At 37.0% G+C, this 20,857-nt stretch overlaps 1 protein-coding gene across 2 annotated transcripts in view; it reads left to right on the top strand.

Annotated features, from left to right (window-relative positions):
* Positions 1-20,857, top strand: part of NEDD1 (NEDD1 gamma-tubulin ring complex targeting factor) — a 56,739-nt gene that overhangs the window by 8,777 nt on the left and 27,105 nt on the right. Inside the window, exons 1-3 of one of the 2 annotated variants that reach the window (XM_049884125.1) lie at positions 2,643-3,225; positions 4,829-4,945; positions 8,588-8,728. In XM_049884125.1, coding sequence (XP_049740082.1) covers positions 3,163-3,225; positions 4,829-4,945; positions 8,588-8,728 — 321 coding nt within the window. In that variant the 5' untranslated portion in view covers positions 2,643-3,162. Of the gene's footprint in view, positions 1-2,642; positions 3,226-4,828; positions 4,946-8,587; positions 8,729-20,857 lie in introns of those variants that run through there. The other variant, XM_049884124.1, reaches the window with a different exon arrangement.

The following is a 20,857-nucleotide window of genomic DNA, read 5'->3' on the forward strand; positions in this document are numbered from 1 at the left end:
TTTGCTGAAGATCATTCAAAACCAGCTGGAGCAGTATATCGACAGAGAACTGCGAGAAATTCAGGCCGGTTTCAGAAGAGGACGTGGAACTAGGGATATCATTGCTCATGTCAGATTGATCCTGGCTGAAAGCAGAGAATACCAGAAGGATGTTTACCTGTGTTTTATTGACCATGCAAAAGCATTCAACTGTGTGGATCATAACAAAGTATGGATAACATTGTGAAGAATGGGAATTCCAGAACACTTAATTATGCTCATAAGGAACCTTTACATAGATCAAGAGGCAGTTGTTCGTACAGAACAAGGGGATACTGATTGGTTTAAAGTCAGGAAAGGTGTGCGTCGGGGTTGTATTCTTTCACCGTATGTATTCAATCTGTATGCTGAGCAAATAATACGAGGCGTTGGACTATATGAAGAACAGGGCATCAGGCTTGGAGGAGGACTCATTAACAACCTGAGTTATGCAGATGACACAACCTTGCTAGCTGAAAGTGAAGAGGACTTGAAGCACTCACTAATGAAGATCAAAGACCACAGCCTTCAATATGGATTGCACCTCAACATAAAGAAAACAAAAATCCTCACAATTAGAGCAGTGAGCAACATCATGATAAATGGAGAAAAGATTGAAGTTGTCAAGGATTTCATTTTACTTGGATCCACAGTCAGCAGCTATGGAAGCAGCGGTCAAGAGATCAAACGATGCATTGCATTGGGTAAATCTACAAAGGACCTCTTCAAAGTGTTGAAGAGAAGAGATGTCACCTTGAAGACTAAGGTGCACCTGACCCAAGCCATGGTATTTTCAATTGCATGATATGCCTGTGAAAGCTGGACCGTGAATAAGGAAGATTGAGGAAGAACTGATGCCTTTGAATTGTGGTGTTAGCGAAGAATGTTGAATATACCATGGACTGCCAAAAGAACGAACAGTTCTGTCTTAGAAGAAGTACAACTGGAGTGCTCCTTAGTGGCAAGGATGGCGAGACTGCATCTTATATACTTCGGACATGTTAGGAGGGATCAGTCCTTGGAGAGGGACATCATGCTTGGCAGAGTACAGGGTCATTGGAAAAGAGAGAGACCCTCAACGAGGTGAATTCACATAGTGGCTGCAGCAGTGAGCACAAGCATAACAATGGTTGTAAGGATGGCTCAGGACTGGGCAGCGTTTCATTCTGTTGTGCATAGGATCACTATGAGTTGGAACCGACCCGACGGCACCTAACAACAACAACATGTGTATGTGCATATATATATATATATATATACACACACATGCATACATTTACACACATACTCTCATACACACAGATATATTTATATGAGCCTTGGTGGCGCAGTGATTAAGAGGTCAGGCTGCTAACCAAAAGAGCGACAGCTCGAATCCACCAGGTGCTATTTGGAAACCCTATGGGGCAGTTCTCCTCTGTCCTGTAGGGTCACTATGAGTTGACAGCAGTGGGTACGGGCATGTGTATATATATATATACAAAAAAAAAAAAAACAAACCTGTTGCCGTTAAGTTGATTCTGATTCATAGTGGCCTTATGAGACAGAGTAGAACTATAGAGTTTCCAAGGAGAGGCTGGTGCATTTGAACTGCCGACCTTTTGGTTAGCAGCTGAGTTCTTAACCACGGTGCCACCGGGGCTCCGTATATATATGAAACATTGATGGTTCAGTGGTAGAATTCTCACCTTCCTTCCATGCAGGAGACTCAGATTTGATTTTGGGCCAGTGCATCTTACTTGCAGCCCTCACCTGTCATTGGAGACTTGCAGGTTGTTACGATGCTGAACGGGTTTCCGCAGAGCTTCCAGACTAGCAAGAAAGACCTGGTGATCTACTTCTGAAAATCAGCCATTGAAAACCTGTGGATCACAACAGTCTGATTCTAGTGTACAAGGGGTCGCTGTGAATTGATTTCTGATGCAACAGCAGACGACAGCAACACACACACATCTATCTATATGTATCTCTCTGTCCATCTGTCTATCATCTATCTGTCTGTCTATATTCTACTTCTATGTATTATACCTTAGACTCAATTTGGAATCTTGTAAAAATATATATAAAAATAATAAGTTTTTTTTTAGAAATGAGTATGACACAATTTTAAGGCTTTTGTGAATTTTCCATGTTAGTTGCTTTAATTTCTAGTCCTCTTTCCTACAGTTAATAAATCACATCTGAATGGAGGTAGGTGAGAGAGAGGTCATTATAGTTATAATTTTGAGTCTGCTTTAGTTGTAAAAAGTATTTTTCAAACTGGTTCTTTAAACTCTTATTAGTAATATTTTGTAACACAGATTATAACATATTGGTATGGTGGTAACCTCTGCTTCATATGATGCGAGTCCTGTTATTCACGTGCCATTCGAGGCATTAGATACTTCCTACTTGGGACAATAAGATTTGATCCTCTTTATTTTAAAGTTTGAGAGGAAAAATTCTGAGTTCATACTTATTTTCTTTGATTGTAAAGTAGATTGTAATTAACAGTATTATAATGGATATGATAGGCTACTAAATAACCTAGAAATTTGGCCTGTTGTTATTTTTAAATTTTAAAAATTGCACCTTTGTCTTGTGTCTTGGAGCACAAAATTTCTATAACCACCACACAATTTCCATTAATTATTTACATTCATTAGCTACGTTAATAATACAGTAACATAAAAAAAGATCTACCATCAGGGTAAGCCAGCTATAAATACAGGTTTTGTTTTGAGCCCTTAAGAATAAATTTCTGAGTTGCTTTTGACTCTTAGAATCTCAGTATAGTGATCTTTGATGGAAACCGTCCTTGTCTGTTTTCTTTAAAGGTTATTTTGACAGTCCTTAATAAACTGCCCTGATTTGCAGTGATAGCTAGGTTCTAAATCTTATTAGTCTATTGTTTGAAAGCCTTCCTTTCCCCCAGAATCCAATTATTAGTCCAAAGTCTATTCCTGGAATGGTACCTGCAAGAGGATTAAAGCAACTCTACTGCAACATTGATGTAATATGTATCTTGCTACTTTTATATGTGTTAGTTGATACTCTTGAGTCAAAATTTCCTAGCAGCAACAACCTTAGGTAGTCCAATGGGGGAGGGAAAGGGGACCATCTGCTGCACCCTTTTAAGAATCTTGAGCAGAGAATGTTTATGAGATGCGTGGATCTTCGAGGTACATCTTGCCCTCTTCCCAGATGAAGGAACTAAGACTCAGGAAGGTGAGATGATTTTCCTAAGCCTATGAAGCTTGTGTTTTAACTTTTAAATAAGATGTAAAATGTCCCCTAAAAAATGTGTTTATTTTTCTTGTGGCTTTCACCTGGAGATAAGAATAATTAATATAACTACATAGCATATCTATAGGTTAAATAGAGAACAGCATGCAAGATTGTGTTCTCTCATGTAGTATAGTTACCAATGGCACCATCAGATAGATGACACTCAGGAATTCATTGTGAGAAGAAATTGGTAACCTCTGTATTTTTAGCCATTTATTCTGTAAATACGTATTGAGCATTGGTATGCCCCTTGCTTGAATGAAGCTGACATTCTGCTGGGAAACAGACAGTAAACTAGTAAATAGAAATACCCAGATAGTGCTAAGCTGTACGCAGAGGACTAAATTATGATATTGCCATGTTAAGTTATATTAGGTGGCCAATGGAGCTCTTGAAGGAGTAGCATCTAAATTGATATCTGTTGACAGGAAGAAGCCATCCAGCCAAAGTTCAGGAAAATTAGCTTTCCAGGCAAGGTGAATAGTTGTATAGAAGCCCCCTAGGCGAATACAAAGTTGCTATATTTAAGGAATGGAAAGGTCATTGTGGCTGGAGAATTAATTAGCGGGCAAGGAGAAAAATTGTAGAAATTGAGGTAGGCAGGACAAAGATGAATAGGGTTTTGAAAGCCAGGGTTAATGAGTTTGGAGTTTATTACGGGTGTGATTGAAAGCCGCTGAAAATTTTTAAACAGGGTAGAGACATGATCTGATTTACATGTTTTAAAGGTCGCTCTACTTATGAAGGATGAGATGTAGGAAAGCAGAACAGAAACTGGGAAACCGGTTAGTTGGCTGATGTCACAGTCCCTGCAAGGTTTGAATTACAGTGCTGAGTAGTCTCGATAGATAAAGGTGGCCCATGTGGGATTTATTTCAGGGTTGAAGTTAAAGAGGATTTAGGGATAGATTGGGGGAAGGGAGAAAGGAATCAGGAATAATTCTGGATGTTTACTTAAGAAACTCAATGAATGCTATCTTTAAAGTGACAGAAAAGAATGTGAGGTCAAGTTTTGATCGCATGATGTTTGACGCTTGGCATCTTAGGGGGAGATTTACTGTGCTAGGCAAGTATCTTGGCTTCTTTATAAAACTTCCCCTGTCTATAAAAGGAGGGGTCTAGCTTGATGGCACTCAACAAGAGCCCCTTCTACGCTTAGCACTTCCTGAGCTGAGGAGAGATTTTACTTTAAGATATTCTGTGGAAGTACAAGTACAAGTTTTATTAAGGAGCAATATTAAGGGCAAGTAAGGCCTGATGGGGGCCAGGACCTGGTGTTTCCTCCCCCTCTAGGTGCTTCCTAAGCTTCCTTTGGGAAGAGAACATGAATCTGTTTTTTTTCCGTGAGCTTTTGAACCGCTTTGAGTTTTACTGTTCAGTTGGATTCTTGTGAAAGATGATAAGAGGTGAATCTTTATTATTAGTATGTTTATTGCACTTAATTCAACAAATATTTATCATGTGCTTACTAAGTATTGGATGATACCAGAAAATGAGTTCTAGATGCGATTAAGACAGTTTTTTTTTTTTTTTTTTTAAATAGCAAAAGCAGACATGTGTCAATTTAAATTCTACATCTATGTATTTGGTAAGCGGAGGCCTAAATAAGACAGTTAATATTTGGGATTTAAAATCAAAAAGAGTCCATCGATCTCTTAAGGTAAGCACCTCTTTGTTCATTTTGTTTTTTTAATTCTTATAAAAATGGGTATCTCACAATGTGTTTAGTTACCAAACTTTTCTTGGGCTGCTATTTTTTATGTTCTCATGTGTGTATATATTTCCAACTTGGTAATGAAACATTTCCAAAATAATTTTCCATTTACAGTTATTTATTTTTTAAATACTTAGTTTTTTGCAATTCCAGAAAATAAAAATATCACATGAAAGCCTCTGGGGATGATATTTTTAGATTTCTGTTTTTCACCATTGTGCCTGTTTAGTATTTAGAAGTTGGTCTTTAAACTTATCCTTATTTTTTCTGTCTTTTAAAAATAGTTTTAATATGGAAAATTTTAAACACACATACATACACAGAACTTTCATGAAGCCATCACCCATGTACTCATCATCTAATGTCAACTCATGGCCAATATTGTTTTATCTGTACACTCACCTACTCTCTAACACTGTACCCTCACTCCACCCCCAGACTATTTTGAAGCAAATACCAGGCGTCATTATCATTTTGCTGTGTCTTAATATCGTTGAGTTAATTCTTATTAAAGAAATGGTTTATAAAAGAATGGTTTTCTCTTAGCCAAGTTGAAACATAATCCTATAAATTACTGTTTAAAATATTACCTTTGGAAGTTCATTACTGTAGGTGTTAGCAAAGATTTGAAGGATCTTAACTCTGAAATCTCTGCTGTGGAAAAAACAAGTGATTGAAAAGTTATCAGTAATGAGAACAGTTAACATTTATTGAGTACTTTGATATAAAAAAAAAAAATTTTTTTTTTTGATATGGCAGCCACTGCGCTTAACATATGTTTATTCTGCTTATCTCAGATCAGCAAAGCAGATAGTATTATTCCTGTGTACAGGTGTTAAAGAACTTGTTCAGTGTCAAACAACTAGAAAATGGCAAAAATGAGGTGCAAAGTCATGTTATTCATTGTTTAGTCTTTTAAATTATGAAATATCTCAGTTAAGGCTGTTTAGAGTGATAAGCAAAGATGTCACCTTGAAGACTAAGGTGCACCTACCCCCAGCCATGTTGTTTTCAATTCCCTCATATGCACGCGAAAGCTGGACAATGAATAAGGAAGACCAAAGAAGAATTAACGCCTTTTAATTGTGGTGTTGGCGAAAAATATTGAATATACCATCGGCTGCCAAAAGGATGAACGAATCTGTCTTGGAAGAAGTAAAACGAGAATGCTCCTTAGAAGCAAGGGTGCCGAGACTGCATCTTACATGCTTGGACGTGTCGGGAGGGATCAGTCCTTGGAGAAGGACATCATGCTTGCTACAGTACAGGGTCAGTGGAAAAGAGGAAGACCCTCAGTGAGATAGAGTGACACAGTGGCCCGCGACAGTGCGCTCAAGCATAACAGCGATTATGAGCATGGCACAGGACCGGGCAGTGTTTCGTTCTGTGGTACATAGGTTGCTATGAGTTGAAAGTGACTCGACAACACCAACAGAGTGATATACCGAAAAATCAAATCGATTACCACTGAGTCGATTCTGACTCATAGTGATCCTGTAGGACAGAGTTGAACTGTCCCACAGGGTTTCCAAGACTGTAAATGTTTATAGAAGCAGACTGCCAAATCTTTCTCCCACAGAGTGGCTGGTGGGTTTGAACCGCTGTCCTTCCAGTTAGCAGCTGATCGCTTAACCACTGTGCCATCAGGACTCCTTAAGGTTAGGTGCTTGGCTGCTAACCAAAAGATTGGCAGTTCAAACCCACCAGCAGCTCTGAAGGAGAAAGACATGGCAGCCTGGTTTTGTAAAGATTACAGCCTTGGAAGAAACCCTGTGGGACAGTTCTACTCTGACTCACAGGGTCACTATGAGTCAGCAGTGGCTCGATGGCAGTGGGTTAGAGGGATACACCTACTATAAGTAAGAAGTATCTCACAGAGTTGAGAAGAGATTGGAATTCTGAGGCCAGTTTTGTCCCATATTGTCACAGATTTTAAGAGCATCACTTAACTCCCATCCCTCTTTACTGCATGGCAAGATTCTACTCGTTTTCCCAGCCTCATCTTCCCCAATTACTTTAGTATTTTTTCTTCTCGTTGTCTGAAGCTCTTAGAGTGTTTCATTCTTCCATTCATTCAGCTAAAAAAGTACTTGACTAATTGTGACAGGGAAATCTTATCTTTCACCTCTGAATCCCTTCCCTACAGTCCTCTCCCTGGTTACTTAGCACAATTCTGGCACATGGTAGGTACTTAGTAAATGTTTACTAAATGACTGATTTTTGATGGTTGAAATAATGAAAACACCTGCTTCTTTACAAAGTTATAGAAATTGGATCCCACATTCTTAATTTCCCAAATGGGACTGATGCACAAAACGTTGCTAGTCTGTTTTTCTTCTAATCAAACACTTTTTCCTCAGGATAAAAGTTATTTCTTTGATTTAGAAAAGGAATAAAATGCAATAAAAAAATAAATAAAAACCTCCAAAAAATGCTTGAAGACCCACTGAAAAAGTTTCAATATAGTAGAATATAATATCCGCTATTCTTGATACTGTGTTAGTCTAATAGATACAAAGCATAGTTTGTTTATAAGATATGACTGTTAAAAACTATGCTCCTAACCCTGACCACTTCCCATGCTTCTGCTAGACGTCTCTAATTTGATGTTGGAAAACATAGTCCTTGTGAACTCAGTCTGTTTAAAACCCAGCAGTTTTATTTCCTCAAAATGGATTCTCCTTTGGATTTGGGAGGCAGCTGGTATAGGAGGAGGAGCATAGACTTTGGCATTTGGCCTGGAATGAATCCTGGCTCTACCACTTAGCAGTTATGTAAGCTGGGACAGGTTTCTTAACCTTTCTGTGCCTCATTTGGCTCATCTATAAAATGGGAACAATGACCTTGCCTCTCAAGATGGTTTTAAGGATTAAATATATAAAGCCCCTAGCACTAGCAGGTACTCAGCAAATGAAGCAGCCGCTATTATCTGTCAAAAACACCTTCTTCATTCTGGCTTTTGGGCATTTGTTGATTGCTGTCTTTCATTTTGGAATGTGTGTGGTTTCTTTCTCCTTCCCCTAACCTATCTCTTACATCCTTTCTTTAAGGTCGAACTGTAGCTTTATGCCTCCCATAAAACTTCCTCTGTCACCCCAGTTCACAGTGATGCCTCTCTCTTTCCTCTGACACTTTGTCTCCAGCACTCATTCCGCATTCACTCTGTGGTTTTCGTGTTAACTTCAACACCCCGTCTTCTCAATTGAACTGTAATTTAGCTCTTTAAGGGCGGCGGCCTCATAACAGTCAACTTTCAATAAATGTTACTTGATAGTGGAAATGACTTCTTTAAGGTAGACATGATAGCATTTAGAAAACTACCTTTCCAAAGTCTCCTGGAAAACTTTCAGAGTACCTGACCATTGTTACAGATACCAAAAATAAATCTCAGTTCCCTGAAAAGAGTTGGTGTTGATTAGATGGTCTGCTACTTGTCTGAATAATTTTTTTAGGTTATTTGAAGAAACTGTTAAAATAAAATAAAAATTAGATTGACAAATATGTCATATTTGGTATTTATAAAAACATGAAAGTGAGCTGTTCGAGTGAAGTTTATCTGACACTGTACTTTTAATTTCTCTTTTTCAGGATCATAAAGATGAAGTAACTTGTGTAACATATAATTGGAATGATTGCTATGTTGCCTCTGGATCTCTGAGTGGTGAAATTATTTTGCACAGTGTAACCACTAATTTATCTAGTACTCCATTTGGCCATGGCAATAACCAGGTACAGTATGGGATTCTTCAAAATAAAGCTGAGATGTTTTGAATTTCTTACATAAGACAGTGAACTTAGGTTTTTTTAATTCTAAAATGTTTTAAATTTGCATTTAGCTTGCTTGAAACTAAAAGGTTGCTATTTTTTAATAGTAGTGTTTAAAAATATTGAAATAACAGGCTGTTTTATACTAGATTATGGTGCTTACTTGAGTTCATTTATGCCGTTGAATAGTCACATCCTCCTTAAAACTGGTAATAGATTAAGCCTAAACTTGGATATTAATCTTTCTATGTTACTTCTGTTACAGAAGTGTTGTATAGCTCAAACTGTGTTAGCTACGAGAGAGATGCTTATGTTTAGAAGTGCTCTGTTTGGTGGACATGAGATAATTGAGTGTGTTTGGGCACAGGGTAATTTTTTATTTGCTTGAGTATATGATAATGTATCAAAGCTTACTTATATATTTCAGGTTAATGCAGGACTATTTAGGGAAACATTTAATGAAAGAAAATCAGTCATTTTTTTCTTAATAAAACTTATTCTATTGAAAAGTCTTAAAAGAATAAAATCAGTTTCTTAAGATACCTGATTCTTGGCTTACTTTCCATGAAATTCTCCACAGAAATGTCCAGTGAAGTGCAACTTCTTTTAATCCTTACCTTTTACTGTAATCACTCTGAGCTCTGCGTGTAATCACTCTGAGCTCTGTGTGTAATCACTCTGACCATCACAGGAGAAAACATGGGAGACCTTTATTTTTGGAAAGCAGTTTTTAAAATAATTATTTCAATAGTATTTATAGAAAATTTAATGACTATTAAAATGTATAGTAAAAAGGACTTATCTCGAGCTTTATATGAATTAGAATAAAACAGATACTCTAGCATTATGGGAGATAACATAAATACGTTACGTATTTTTATATAACATACATAAAAAAGTCTTAAAGGTGATTCAGAACAGAAATGAGAAGAGTATCTGATTAGGAATAAAATAGGGAAAATTGGAGGGAAGATTTCAGCTGGGTCCAAGATAATTGATTTTTTTCATTTTTATTGCCACAGTATAAACTGGCCTCTATTTATGATTTATTTGATGCTGACTTGTATTAGGAGTTGTTGGGTGGTACAAATGGTTAATGCTCTCAGCTGCTAATGAAAGATTGGAGGTGTGAATCCACCCAGAGGCAGCTTGGAAGAGTCTTCGTGATCTACTTCTGAAAACTGTACCACTGGAAGCCCTATGGGGCACAGCTGTACTCTGACACACGTGAAGTCACCCTGAGATGGAAGTGACTCCACAGCAGTGGGTTTTTTTTTTTTTTTTAAACTTGTGTTAGGGTTAATTCTTTAAATGTCTACATTATAGTTGGAACCATGTTTTGTTTCTTTGTTTTTAGCCTATTGTCCTGCTTAGTGCCTTACGTGGAATAGATGCCTAATAAGTATATGAATGGATGAATCCGTTTCGAGATCACAAAGATTTTAATAGGCTAATACAGAACTTTGGAAAAGGGTATTTTATTTGGAGGAAATCATATGAACAAAAACAAGGAGAAAGGAAAGTACATGGGTTTTATATAGGGACCAATGTGAGAGAAGTTGGGAAAGGTGAGCATGAACATAGTGGTGTAGGACTTTGAATGCCAAACTGAAATTTTACTTTTATTTTGGAAGGCATTTAGGAAACTAATCAGAGGTTTTGATTTGTTCAGTGTCAGAATCATAGAATACTTGAACTATAAAAAAGGCCTTATAAGCAATCTCACTGTTGTATTTTATCGATGAAATTTGCCAGAGATGAGCTTTATAATGTTTTGATATTGTCAGAAAGTCAGAAAATTTTGTTTTGGGGCTTCCTTTTGTGTCCTTTGTGCGTGTATTTTGTGTGTGTGTGAGTGCATCAGGTGAAAGTTTACAGAGCAAATTAGATTCCCACTCAATAGTTTGTACATAAAGTGTATCGTGTTCTTGGTTTTATTCCCCACAGTGTGTTAGCACTCTCCCAATTTCTGCCCTGGGTTCCCTGTTACCTTCTTGCCTTTTCATCTTTACTTTTGGGCAAATGTTTCCCTTTTGGTCTTGTATAATTAATTGATAGTTCTAAGGAGCATATTCCTCTCGGGTGTTATTATTTTATGAGCTTGTCTGTTGTTTGGCTGGAAGGTGATCTCCAGGAATGGCTTCAGCTCCAAATCAGAAGGGTGTCTTAGGGCAATAGTCTTGGGGATTCCTGCAATCTCTGTCAGACCAATAAGTCTGGCCTTTTTTGTGAATTTGATTTTTTGTTCCACATTTTTTCTCCCACTCTGTTGAGGACCCTCTGTTGTGATCCCAGTCATATCAGTAGGTAGTGATAGTAGCCAGGTCCTATCTAGTTCTTCTGGTCTTGGGGTCGTGTAGGCTGCAGTTCATGTGGTCCATTAATCCTTTGGACTAATTGCTTCCTTGGGTCTTTGAGTCTTTTTCACTCTCGTCGGCTATGGATGGAGAGACCAGTAGTCGTATCTTAGATGGCCACTCGTAAGCTTTTAAGGCCCCGGATGCTTCTCTCCAAAGTAGGATGCAGAACATTGACTTTATGAACTATGTTGTGTCAGTTGACGTAGATGTCCCCCAAGTCTATGGTCCTTTGCCTTTGAGCCTTGGAACTTCATCCCCTGAAGCATTTGGTTATGTCAGAATGTGGAGCCCTGGTGGTGTAGTGGTTAAGAGCTACAGTTGCTAACCAAAAGGTCAACAGTTCGAATCCACCAGCCTCTCCTTGGAAACACTGTGGGATAATTCTACTTTGTCCTATAGGGTCGCTATGAGTCGTAATCAACACAGTGGCAATGGTTATAAGAAGAATCCCTGTGTCTTTTTTGTCTATACTAATATATGAGGAGCATCTACAGTCATACATGTAGAAATACCCACCACCAAACCTGTGTCTGCCAGTGGGTGTGCTCCCTTACACCCTCCCATACCTCTTGGCATTATCTATCTACCTATGTATCCATTTGTAAATTATCGTTTGTTAATACTATTGTTGCATGATTGTCTGTGCTATAGTAGTTACCATAGTTGTCCTGTATTCTTGTATTCCTCTCAGTGTTCTCTCTCGGCATCGGTCATGTTGTGTTGACTTCTCCCATATTGTGTATTGCCTTTCCCTTCACCAATATTAACACATCCTCTATCTATTTGGTAATTTTCCTTCCCTTCCCCCTCCCCTCCCACCCCCTGTGACCACCAAAAAACATTTTTTTTTTCCTTTTTTTTCTGTGTGCAAATCTTTTGTTGTTACTTTATAATGCTGGTCTCATACACTATTTGTCCTTATTTCACTCAGCATAATGTCCTTCAAATTCATTGACGTCGTGAGATATTTTGCGGATTCCTCACTATTCTTTATTTTTCCAAAGTATTCCATTGTGTGTATATACCACAGTTTGTTTATCCATTTATCTGTTGATGGGCACTTAGGTTGTGTCCATCTTTTTGTTGTTGTGAATAATGCTGCAGTGAACATGGTTGTGCATACGTCTATTCCTATGACGGCTCTTATTTCTCTAGGATATATTCCTAAGAGTGGGATTGCTGGATCATATGGTATTTCTATTTCTAGCTTTTTAAGGAAGTGCCATATCATTTTACATTCCCATCAGCAGTGTTGAAAGAGTTCTAGGCTCCCTACAATCTCACCAGCATTGGCTATTTTCTGATTTATGCCAGTAACGTTGGGGTGAGGTGGTATCTTATTGTAGTTTTGATTTGCGTCTCTCTATTTTTTTTTAGTTTAATGGAGCCCTGTGATGCAGCAGTTAAGCATTTGTCAATTAAGCAAAAGGTTGACAGTTCAAATCCACCATCCGCTCCTTGGAAATCCTATGCGGCAGTTCTGCTCAGTCCTATATAGGGTTGCTATGAGTCGGAATTGCCTCGAAGGCAACTGGTTTGGTTTTTTTTAGTTTGGTTAATGGCTAATGATTGTAAGCATTTCTTCATATGTTTGTTAGCTGCCTGAATGTCTTCTTTGATGAAGTGCCTGTTCATATCCTTTGCACATTTTTAAATTGAATTTTTTGTCTTTTTATTGTTGAGGTGTTGAAGTTTTCTATAAATTTTAGAAATTAGACCCTTGTTGAATATGTTGTAGCCAAAAATTTCTTCCAGTCTGTAGGTTCTCTTTTTACTTTATTTGTATTTTGATAATGGAGACATTAAGTCTAAGCCTACAGACTTTAGAACTATTGTGAAAAAATCATATCTAGTGTTTATAGCTAACCTTTTAAGGAAAAAGTAATTTTTTTTGTTTATTAGAATTATGATAAATTCCAAGGTGAATTTTCAGTAACATAAAAATTAGGTCAAACCCATTGCTGTTGAATCAGTTTGGATTCATGGTGACTCCATAGGACAGAGTAGAACTGCCCCATGGAGTTTCTAAGGAGCACCTGGTGGATTCAAACTGTTGATCTTTTGGTTAGCAGCCGTAGCTCTTAATCACTATGCTACCAGGGTTTCTAAAAATTAGATCAGATGCTATCGTGTGATCTTATGCTTCAATTTTTATATCTTGGTAGAGTTTTCTAATTGAAATCAAACATGAGGGATATTTCTTAAAACATTGAGTTTAGTTATAGGTCTAGGCCTAACGTGTAAAAGATTTTTTTGAAGTTAAGTGTAACTTATATTTAATAAAGTATTTATATCTTAAGTGTACACTTTGATGAATTTTTATGTATACATACACCCATGTAACTACGGCCGAGGTTAAGATATAGAACATTTCCAGCATACAGGAAGATTCCCTCCTACCCTTTCCAGTCAATACCCCATATTTCTTTTAAAGAATCATACATAGCTAGTTTGTTTTAGTCATCATTATGTCTTAAGTTCATTCACTTTGTTGCATGAAATAGTAGTTCACACTGTTGTAATACTGTGTAGTGTTCTACACTTAATCGCTACGGAGGTTGATGGACATTTCGGTTGTTCCCAGTTTTCTAGCTATTATGAATAAAGCTACTGTGATTATTTTTATGAGTCTTTTGTTGACATGTGTTTTCATTTCTCTTAAGTAAACACCTAGGAGTGGAATTGCTGGGCCTTCTATGAGTCAGAATCGACTCAATGGCACTGGATTGTTGGAGGGTAGGCAAAGGAACCCTGGTGGTGCAACAATTAAGCACTTGTCTGCTAACTAAAAGACTGGCTCTTTAAACTCCCGTAGCAGCTCAGTGGTAGAAAGACCTAGTGCTCGGTCCTGCCCCATCCTCATAATCATAGCTGTGTTTGAACTCATTGTTGCAGCCACTGTGTCAGTCCGTCTTTTTGAGGATCTTCCTCTTTTTCACTGACCTCTACTTTACCAAGCGTGATGTCCTTCTCCAGGGACTGATCCCTCCTGACATGTAAATGAGATGAAATCTCTCCATCCTTGCTTCTAAAGAGCATTTTGCTGTAGCAGTCCATGGTATATTCAGCGTTCTTTGCCAACACCATAATTCAAAGGCATCAATTCTTCTTCGGTCTTCCTGGTTCGTTGTCCAGCTAATGCATGCATATGATGGGATTGAAAATATCATGACTTGGGTCAGGCGCACTTAGTCTTCAAAGTGACATTCTTGCTTTTTAACAGTTTAAAGAGGTCTTCTGCAGCATATTTCCAATACAATATGTCATTTGATTTCTTGACTTCTGCTTCCATAGGCATTGATTGTGAATCCAAGTAATATGAAATCCTTGACAACTTCAACCTTTTCTCCATTTATCATGATGTTTATTGATTCAGTTGTGAGGATTTTTGTTTTCTTTATGTTGGGGAGTAATCAGTACTGAAGGCTGTAGTCTTTGATCTTCTTCAGTAAGTGGTTCAAATCTTCACTTCCAGCAAGCAAGATTGTGTCATCTGCATATCACAGGTTGTTAATGAGTCTTCTTCTAGTCCTGATGCTGTGTTGTTCTTCATATAATCCAGCTTCTTGGATTATTTGCTCAGCATACAGGTTAAGTAAGTATGGTGAAAGGATACAGCCTTGATATTGAATAAGTATGGTGAAAGAGTACAACCTTGACACACACCTTTTCTGATTTAAAGTATGCACAGTTAAATATTCTGAAATTCTGATTCTTTGCGATGTTATCTGTAGTTTCTTCCGATCCACAGAGTTGAATGCCTCTGTATAGTCAGTAAAACACAGTTAAACATCTTTCTGATATTCTCTGCTTTCAGCCAAGATCCATCTGACATCAGCAATGATATTATTCATTCTGTGCCCTCTTCTGAGTCTGGCTTGAATTTCTGGCAGTTCCCTGCAACTGCTTTTGAATGATCTTCAACAAAATTTTACTTGTGCATGATATTAATGATATTGTTTGGTAATTTCTACATTCTTTTTGATCACCTTCCTTTGCAACGGGCACAAATACGGATCTCCTTTCAGTTGGTTGGCCAGGTAGCTGTCTTCCACATTTCTTTTCATAGACAAGTGAGCGCTTCCGGCATTACATGTGTGGAAACATCTCAGTTGGTATTCTGTCAGTTCCTAGAGGCTTGTTTTTCCCCAATACCTTCAGTGCAGCTTGGACTTCTTCCTTCAGTACCATTGGTTCTTGATCATATGCTATCTCTTGAAATGGTTGAATGTCAACCAGTTCTCTTTGGTACAGTGACTGTGTTTTCCTTCCATCTTCTTTTGATGTGTCCTGCATTGTTCAGTATTTTGCTCATAGAATCTTTCAGTATTGCAACTTGAGGCTTGAATTTTTCCTTCAGTTTTTTCAGCTTAGAAATGCTGAAGGTGTTCTTCCTTTTTGGTTTTCCAACTCCAGGTCTTTGGATATTTCAATACTTTGTCTTCTTGAGCTGCCCTTTGAAATCTTCTGTTCAAGTCTTTTTTACGTGATCACTCTTCCATTCCCTTTAGCCATTCTACATTCAAGACAAGTTTTAGAGTCTGTTCTGACATTTATTTTGGTCCTTTCTTTCTTTCCTTTCATTTTAATGACCTTTTGCTTTTTTCACATATGATAAATATCCTTGATGCCATCCCCCAACTTGTCTGGTGTTCGGTCATTAGTGTTCAATGCGTGAAATCTATTCTTGAGGTGATCTCTGCATTCACGTGGGATATACTCAGGGTCGTATTCTGGCTCTCATGTACTTGTTTAAATTTTCTTCAGCTTCCATTTGAACTCGTAAATGAGTAGTTGGTGGTCTGTTCTGCAGTAGGCCCTGGCCTTGTTCTAAGTGATGATATTGAGCTTCTCCATTGTCACTTTCCACAGTTATAGTTAATTTTATTCTTGTGTATTCCATCTGGCGAGGTCTACGTGTATAGTCCTCGTTTATGTTGTTGAAAAAAAATATTTGCAGTGAAGAAGCCATTGGTCTTGCAAAATTCTATCATACAATCTCTGGCACCATTTCTATCACCAAGGCCATATTTTCCAACTACGGTTCTTTCTTTGTTTTCTTCTTTTGCAGTTCAATCTCCAGTAATTATCAATGCATCTTCATTGCATGTTTGATCAATTTCAGACTGCAGAAGTTGGTAAAAACCTTCAGTTTCTTCTTTGGTGTTAGTGGTTGGTGTGTAAATTCGAATTAATAGTCGTATTAACTGGTCTTCCTCAATGGCATATGGATATTATCCTATCTCTTTGATAGCATTGTACTTCAGGATAGATTTTGAAATGTTCTTTTTGACAATGAATGTGACACCATTTCTTTTCAATTTGTCATTCCCAGTATAGCAGACCTTGTGATTTTCCAATTCAGAATGGCCTGGGATGTTGATCTTTAAATGTGCCATTTCATTTTTGATAATATCCAATTTTCCTGGGTTCATACTTCGTACATTCCAGGTTTCAGTCATTAATGGATGTTTGCAGCTGTTTCTTCTCATTTTGAGCCATGCCACATCAGCAAATGAAAGTCTCAAAAGTGTTATTCCATCTATGCCATTAAGGTTGACTCTACTTTGAGTTGGTTGGCTGGGTAGCTGTCTTCTACATTTCTTGGCATAAACAAGTGAGTGCTTCTAGCATTGCATCTGTTGAAACATCTCAGTTGGTAGTCTGTCAGTTCCTAGACCTTCGTTTTACCCCAATGCCTTCAGTGCACACCTAAACTTCTGGAAATCTTGCATTGTTATTCTTATGTCTTCCTCACATTAAAAAAAAATCTTTTAAAATTCTCCATAACTGATTGCTATATTATTGATTTTCAAAGACTTTCACTGATACTTTGCATAGCAAAACTGTATAAATTTGTCTTGTAGTTTTAGGGAAATAGTAATACTCAAGGCTTATCTCTTGTCCAGTGTCATATGTACCAGAAACTGGGATCTACATGTATGTGCTGCCTCTTGCTTGGGCAGAGTGCATATTTATAGGATCTTCTGGTATAATTTACATAATAACCCCCGCATTTATTTGGAGAGCAGTAGGGGTAAAGTGGAGCCCAGGTGGCACAGTGGTTAAGAGCTTGGCTGCTAACCAAAAGGCCAGCAGTTCAAATCCACCAGGCGCTCCCTGGAAGTCCTACTCTGTCCTGTGGAGTTGTTGTGAGTCGAAATCGACTCTTCCGCAGCAAGTTAGGTTTTTTTGGTATAGGGTAAAGCGCTTAGCTAGCTGTGTGAATGTGGGTAAGTTGCTAACTCTGAAGCTTCCTTTTTCTTATCCATCAAATGAGAATGATAAGATCCTTTCAATGAGTTTTTCCTTAAGGATTAAATGAGATGCTGAATGTGTTTAGCTTAGTGCCTGACATTTGGTTAAAGATCAGCGAATGTTAACAGCTGTGAGAGCTTTTAATGAATAATCATATCAATACATTAAAACACCTATTGTGATTTACTTCTCCCAATTGGTTTGAACTTCTTTAGGTTTAACTCAATCCTTCCAAACCCCCATTCATTTGCCAGTTGTAAATTAACTTTGAGGAGCCCTGTTGGTGCAATGATTAAGTGCTTGGCTGCTAACTGAAAAGTTGGCAGTTTGAACCCACCCAGCATCCACCCAGTGGCTTCAGGAGAGAAATATCTGGCAATCTGCTTTCATAAAGATCATAGCTTTGAAAACTCTGTGGGGTCACTGTGAGTCGAAATTGACTCGACGGCACCTAACAGCAACAACTTTTCGGTAATCATATTTTCTGTTTGAGACGAACGTAAATAAGGACAACATTAAAGAAGGTTAAGAAATTGAACTGGAGTGTGTTTTTTTTTCCTTTTCTTGGTAAAATGGTTATATGTTTTTTGTATACTGTATTCTGTTTTTCTCTAATAAGCTGTACCATTAAAACAGAATGAATGGAGGGGAAATACCTTTGTGTTTGTAAGGATGCAGTCCTAGTTTTCTTAGGAAAGTCACAGTTTTCATGTTTCTGCATACTTATGTTTTCCTTTTACAGAGAGTGTAATTTAAGTCTTTGGAGTGTTTTTCCCCCCTGTAAATGATTTAGTTATGGCTTAATTTATCTGTTGTTGACCAAAAGCCTAGAATTGCTGCTTGAGTACTCTTTTTTTTTTTTAATGTTTGTTAAGATTTTTTAAAATTTGCTTAAGGTTTCAAATATATTAAAGATTTGTTTTTTAAATTTAAAAAAATTTCATAAAAATTTCAAATCTGTCAAAAAGTAGGATTGGCATAATTGAATTCAAACACACTTACCCGGCCCAGTTTCTATGTTGATGAGTTTTACTCTAAATAGGATTTGGGTTATTGAGAAAAATTGTAGGTAGGGCACATCTAATGATTAAATTAATTTTTTTCTAGTTTTGTTTCTAAGAACAATCAAGAGTTTGAAATCTTTAACAATGATCGAATTGGTTTCTTAGCAAAAGTGACAAAACCATGGTGTCTCAGTGAATCTGCATTGTACTTCATTTCATATCAGAAATGAGATTGCCTGAATATATTTAGAATCTTACTTTGAAATGTCTGAGCTGGATTGAAGCTATTAGTTTTTTGTGGATCACAGTGTCTTTATGCAGAGGGAAAAGAGCTTCTACAGAACAGCCAGGCTGACAGACTTCTTAAATTATAATTGCATGTCACTGTTTGGCAAGTTTAGCAGCTTAGGCTCACAATTAGGTTAACCTGTGTTGCCTTTCTCAAAAATGCAGCCTTCTACAAAGTGGTTAAAAATGTTGTTGTATGCCGTCAAGTTGATTCCGACCCATAGCAACCCTATAGGACAGAGTAGAACTGCCCTATAGGGTTTTCTAGGCTGTAATCTTTACAGAAGAAGATCACCAGTTTTTTCTTCCGTGGAGCAGATGGTGAGTTTGACCACAGATCTTTCAGTTAGCAGCCAAGTGCTTAACCATTGTGATACCATATTTTATTGATTCCTTAGATTTAAAAAAATTATCTTTAACAGATTTTCTGTGAAATTTTAAATATAACATTTCAGTATATGTTAAGTACATTTACTTAAGTGAAACTTTTGATGTTTTATGAATAGATTTTGTAAATACTAAAAAGTCTGCTTGGAACAGACATCTGGTAAATGTAAATAATTATTAATTACATTTAAAACATTATTTTATTAAGAATGAGTTTAATTCTTCATTTGGTCTACTTCGTTGACCAGTTATGATTATACCCAAATTTTGACACTCAAAAAGTTTGACTACAAAGCTTTATATTTACAGTAGTGGTTGGTCTCTTTTATGTACATAGAAAACCACAAAAACATTGGTGTAAAATGTTTGCATGATAACATGTCCTGGATTCTCTCAACATATTTTCTTAGTATTTATGTATACTAGCCTACCCAAAAAAATGAAAACCCGTTGCTGTTGAATTGATTCTGACTTATAGCGACCCTACAGGACAGAGTAGAACTGCTGCATAGGGTTTCCAAGGAGTGGCTGGTGGATTCAAGCTGCCAGTCTTTTGGTTAGCAGCCTGAGCTCTTAACCACTGTGCCACCAGGGCTCCATACTTGCCTAGCCGCCCATATTATGCTCTTGAACAACATTATAATTGACATGTAGGTACAAAATAAAGTAGTAACCTGTATCTTTATATATTACGTCTTAAAGGGTAATTTTTCTCTTGTTTTTCTCTTCCAGATTTTCTTTAATGGGGAGTAATTTGGAGGATGTTTTTCTTAACAGTGTTGTGTTTGGCTCTGTCTTCCTTTTGTAACCCTGCTTATCCAATCTTGTTTTATGCCTTTCTCTTGTTAGTTTTATATCCTAGGTATTTTTCATATAATTAGTCCTCATAACTGTAATTTTTAGTGATTGCAGAGTATTTTGCTCTTCAATTGCCAGTTTACCTAAACATTCTTTTATTGTTTTAAGTTCTTTCCAATTTCTTATAATTGAAATGAGCACCGTATTTTAGTATTGTTTTCGTAAGTATATGTCTTATGCTTTTGGTTTTCCTTTGAGGTTGTGAATTCTCTTTCATTGTAACCCTGTAGAAGGCTCACATTTTTTTTTTTTTTCCCCTTGAGGAGCTTAAATGTGTTACTGTTTTCTTTGGTCTCAAATATTTGGTGATGATCTACTTTTTTTCCCTTATAAGTCACTTGCTCTCTTTCTCTAGATTCCCAGACTTTTTTCTTTGAAGTCCAGTAATTTTCCTAGACTGTGTCTTAGTGTTTGTCATATTGGATTGCTATTCTCATAGACATGGTATGTTCATTCAATATGTAGTTTCAGATCTTTTGTATTTCAGGAAAGTGTTTTTGAAATACAGTTTTTTGGTATTTTTCCCCCATCTTTGGTTTTCTTTGTTGAATCTTCTTTGCTTACCTTCTATGGTTTTTCACTATCTGTCAAATTGTTTTTACTTTTTTGATTAAAAAAAAAAATTCTCCTTTTTAGCTATCTTTAAGGCATTATCTGTTGTGCCTATTCTTGTATTACTTCTAAATGAGCCTTCATTTCTGAAAAAGCTTTTTTATTTCTAATTCTTTCTTAAGATCTGACATCTCATTTATGAGTTTTATAATTCTGATTTATGTTGCTTTTTCATGCCTTGTATCATCTTACTATCTTTTTGATCATCTGTTGGGAAAGTCTTTCTGGTGTGTTTCATTGTCAATAGGGATGCCGGTTTTGCTTCTTGTTTTTTCTTTTTGTTCTCATAATAACTTTGTATGGAATTTATCTGTAAAATTTATCTC

The sequence above is a fragment of the Elephas maximus genome, chromosome 4 (genome assembly GCF_024166365.1).
Source record: "Elephas maximus indicus isolate mEleMax1 chromosome 4, mEleMax1 primary haplotype, whole genome shotgun sequence".
In the NCBI taxonomy this organism is placed as follows: Eukaryota; Metazoa; Chordata; class Mammalia; order Proboscidea; family Elephantidae; genus Elephas; species Elephas maximus.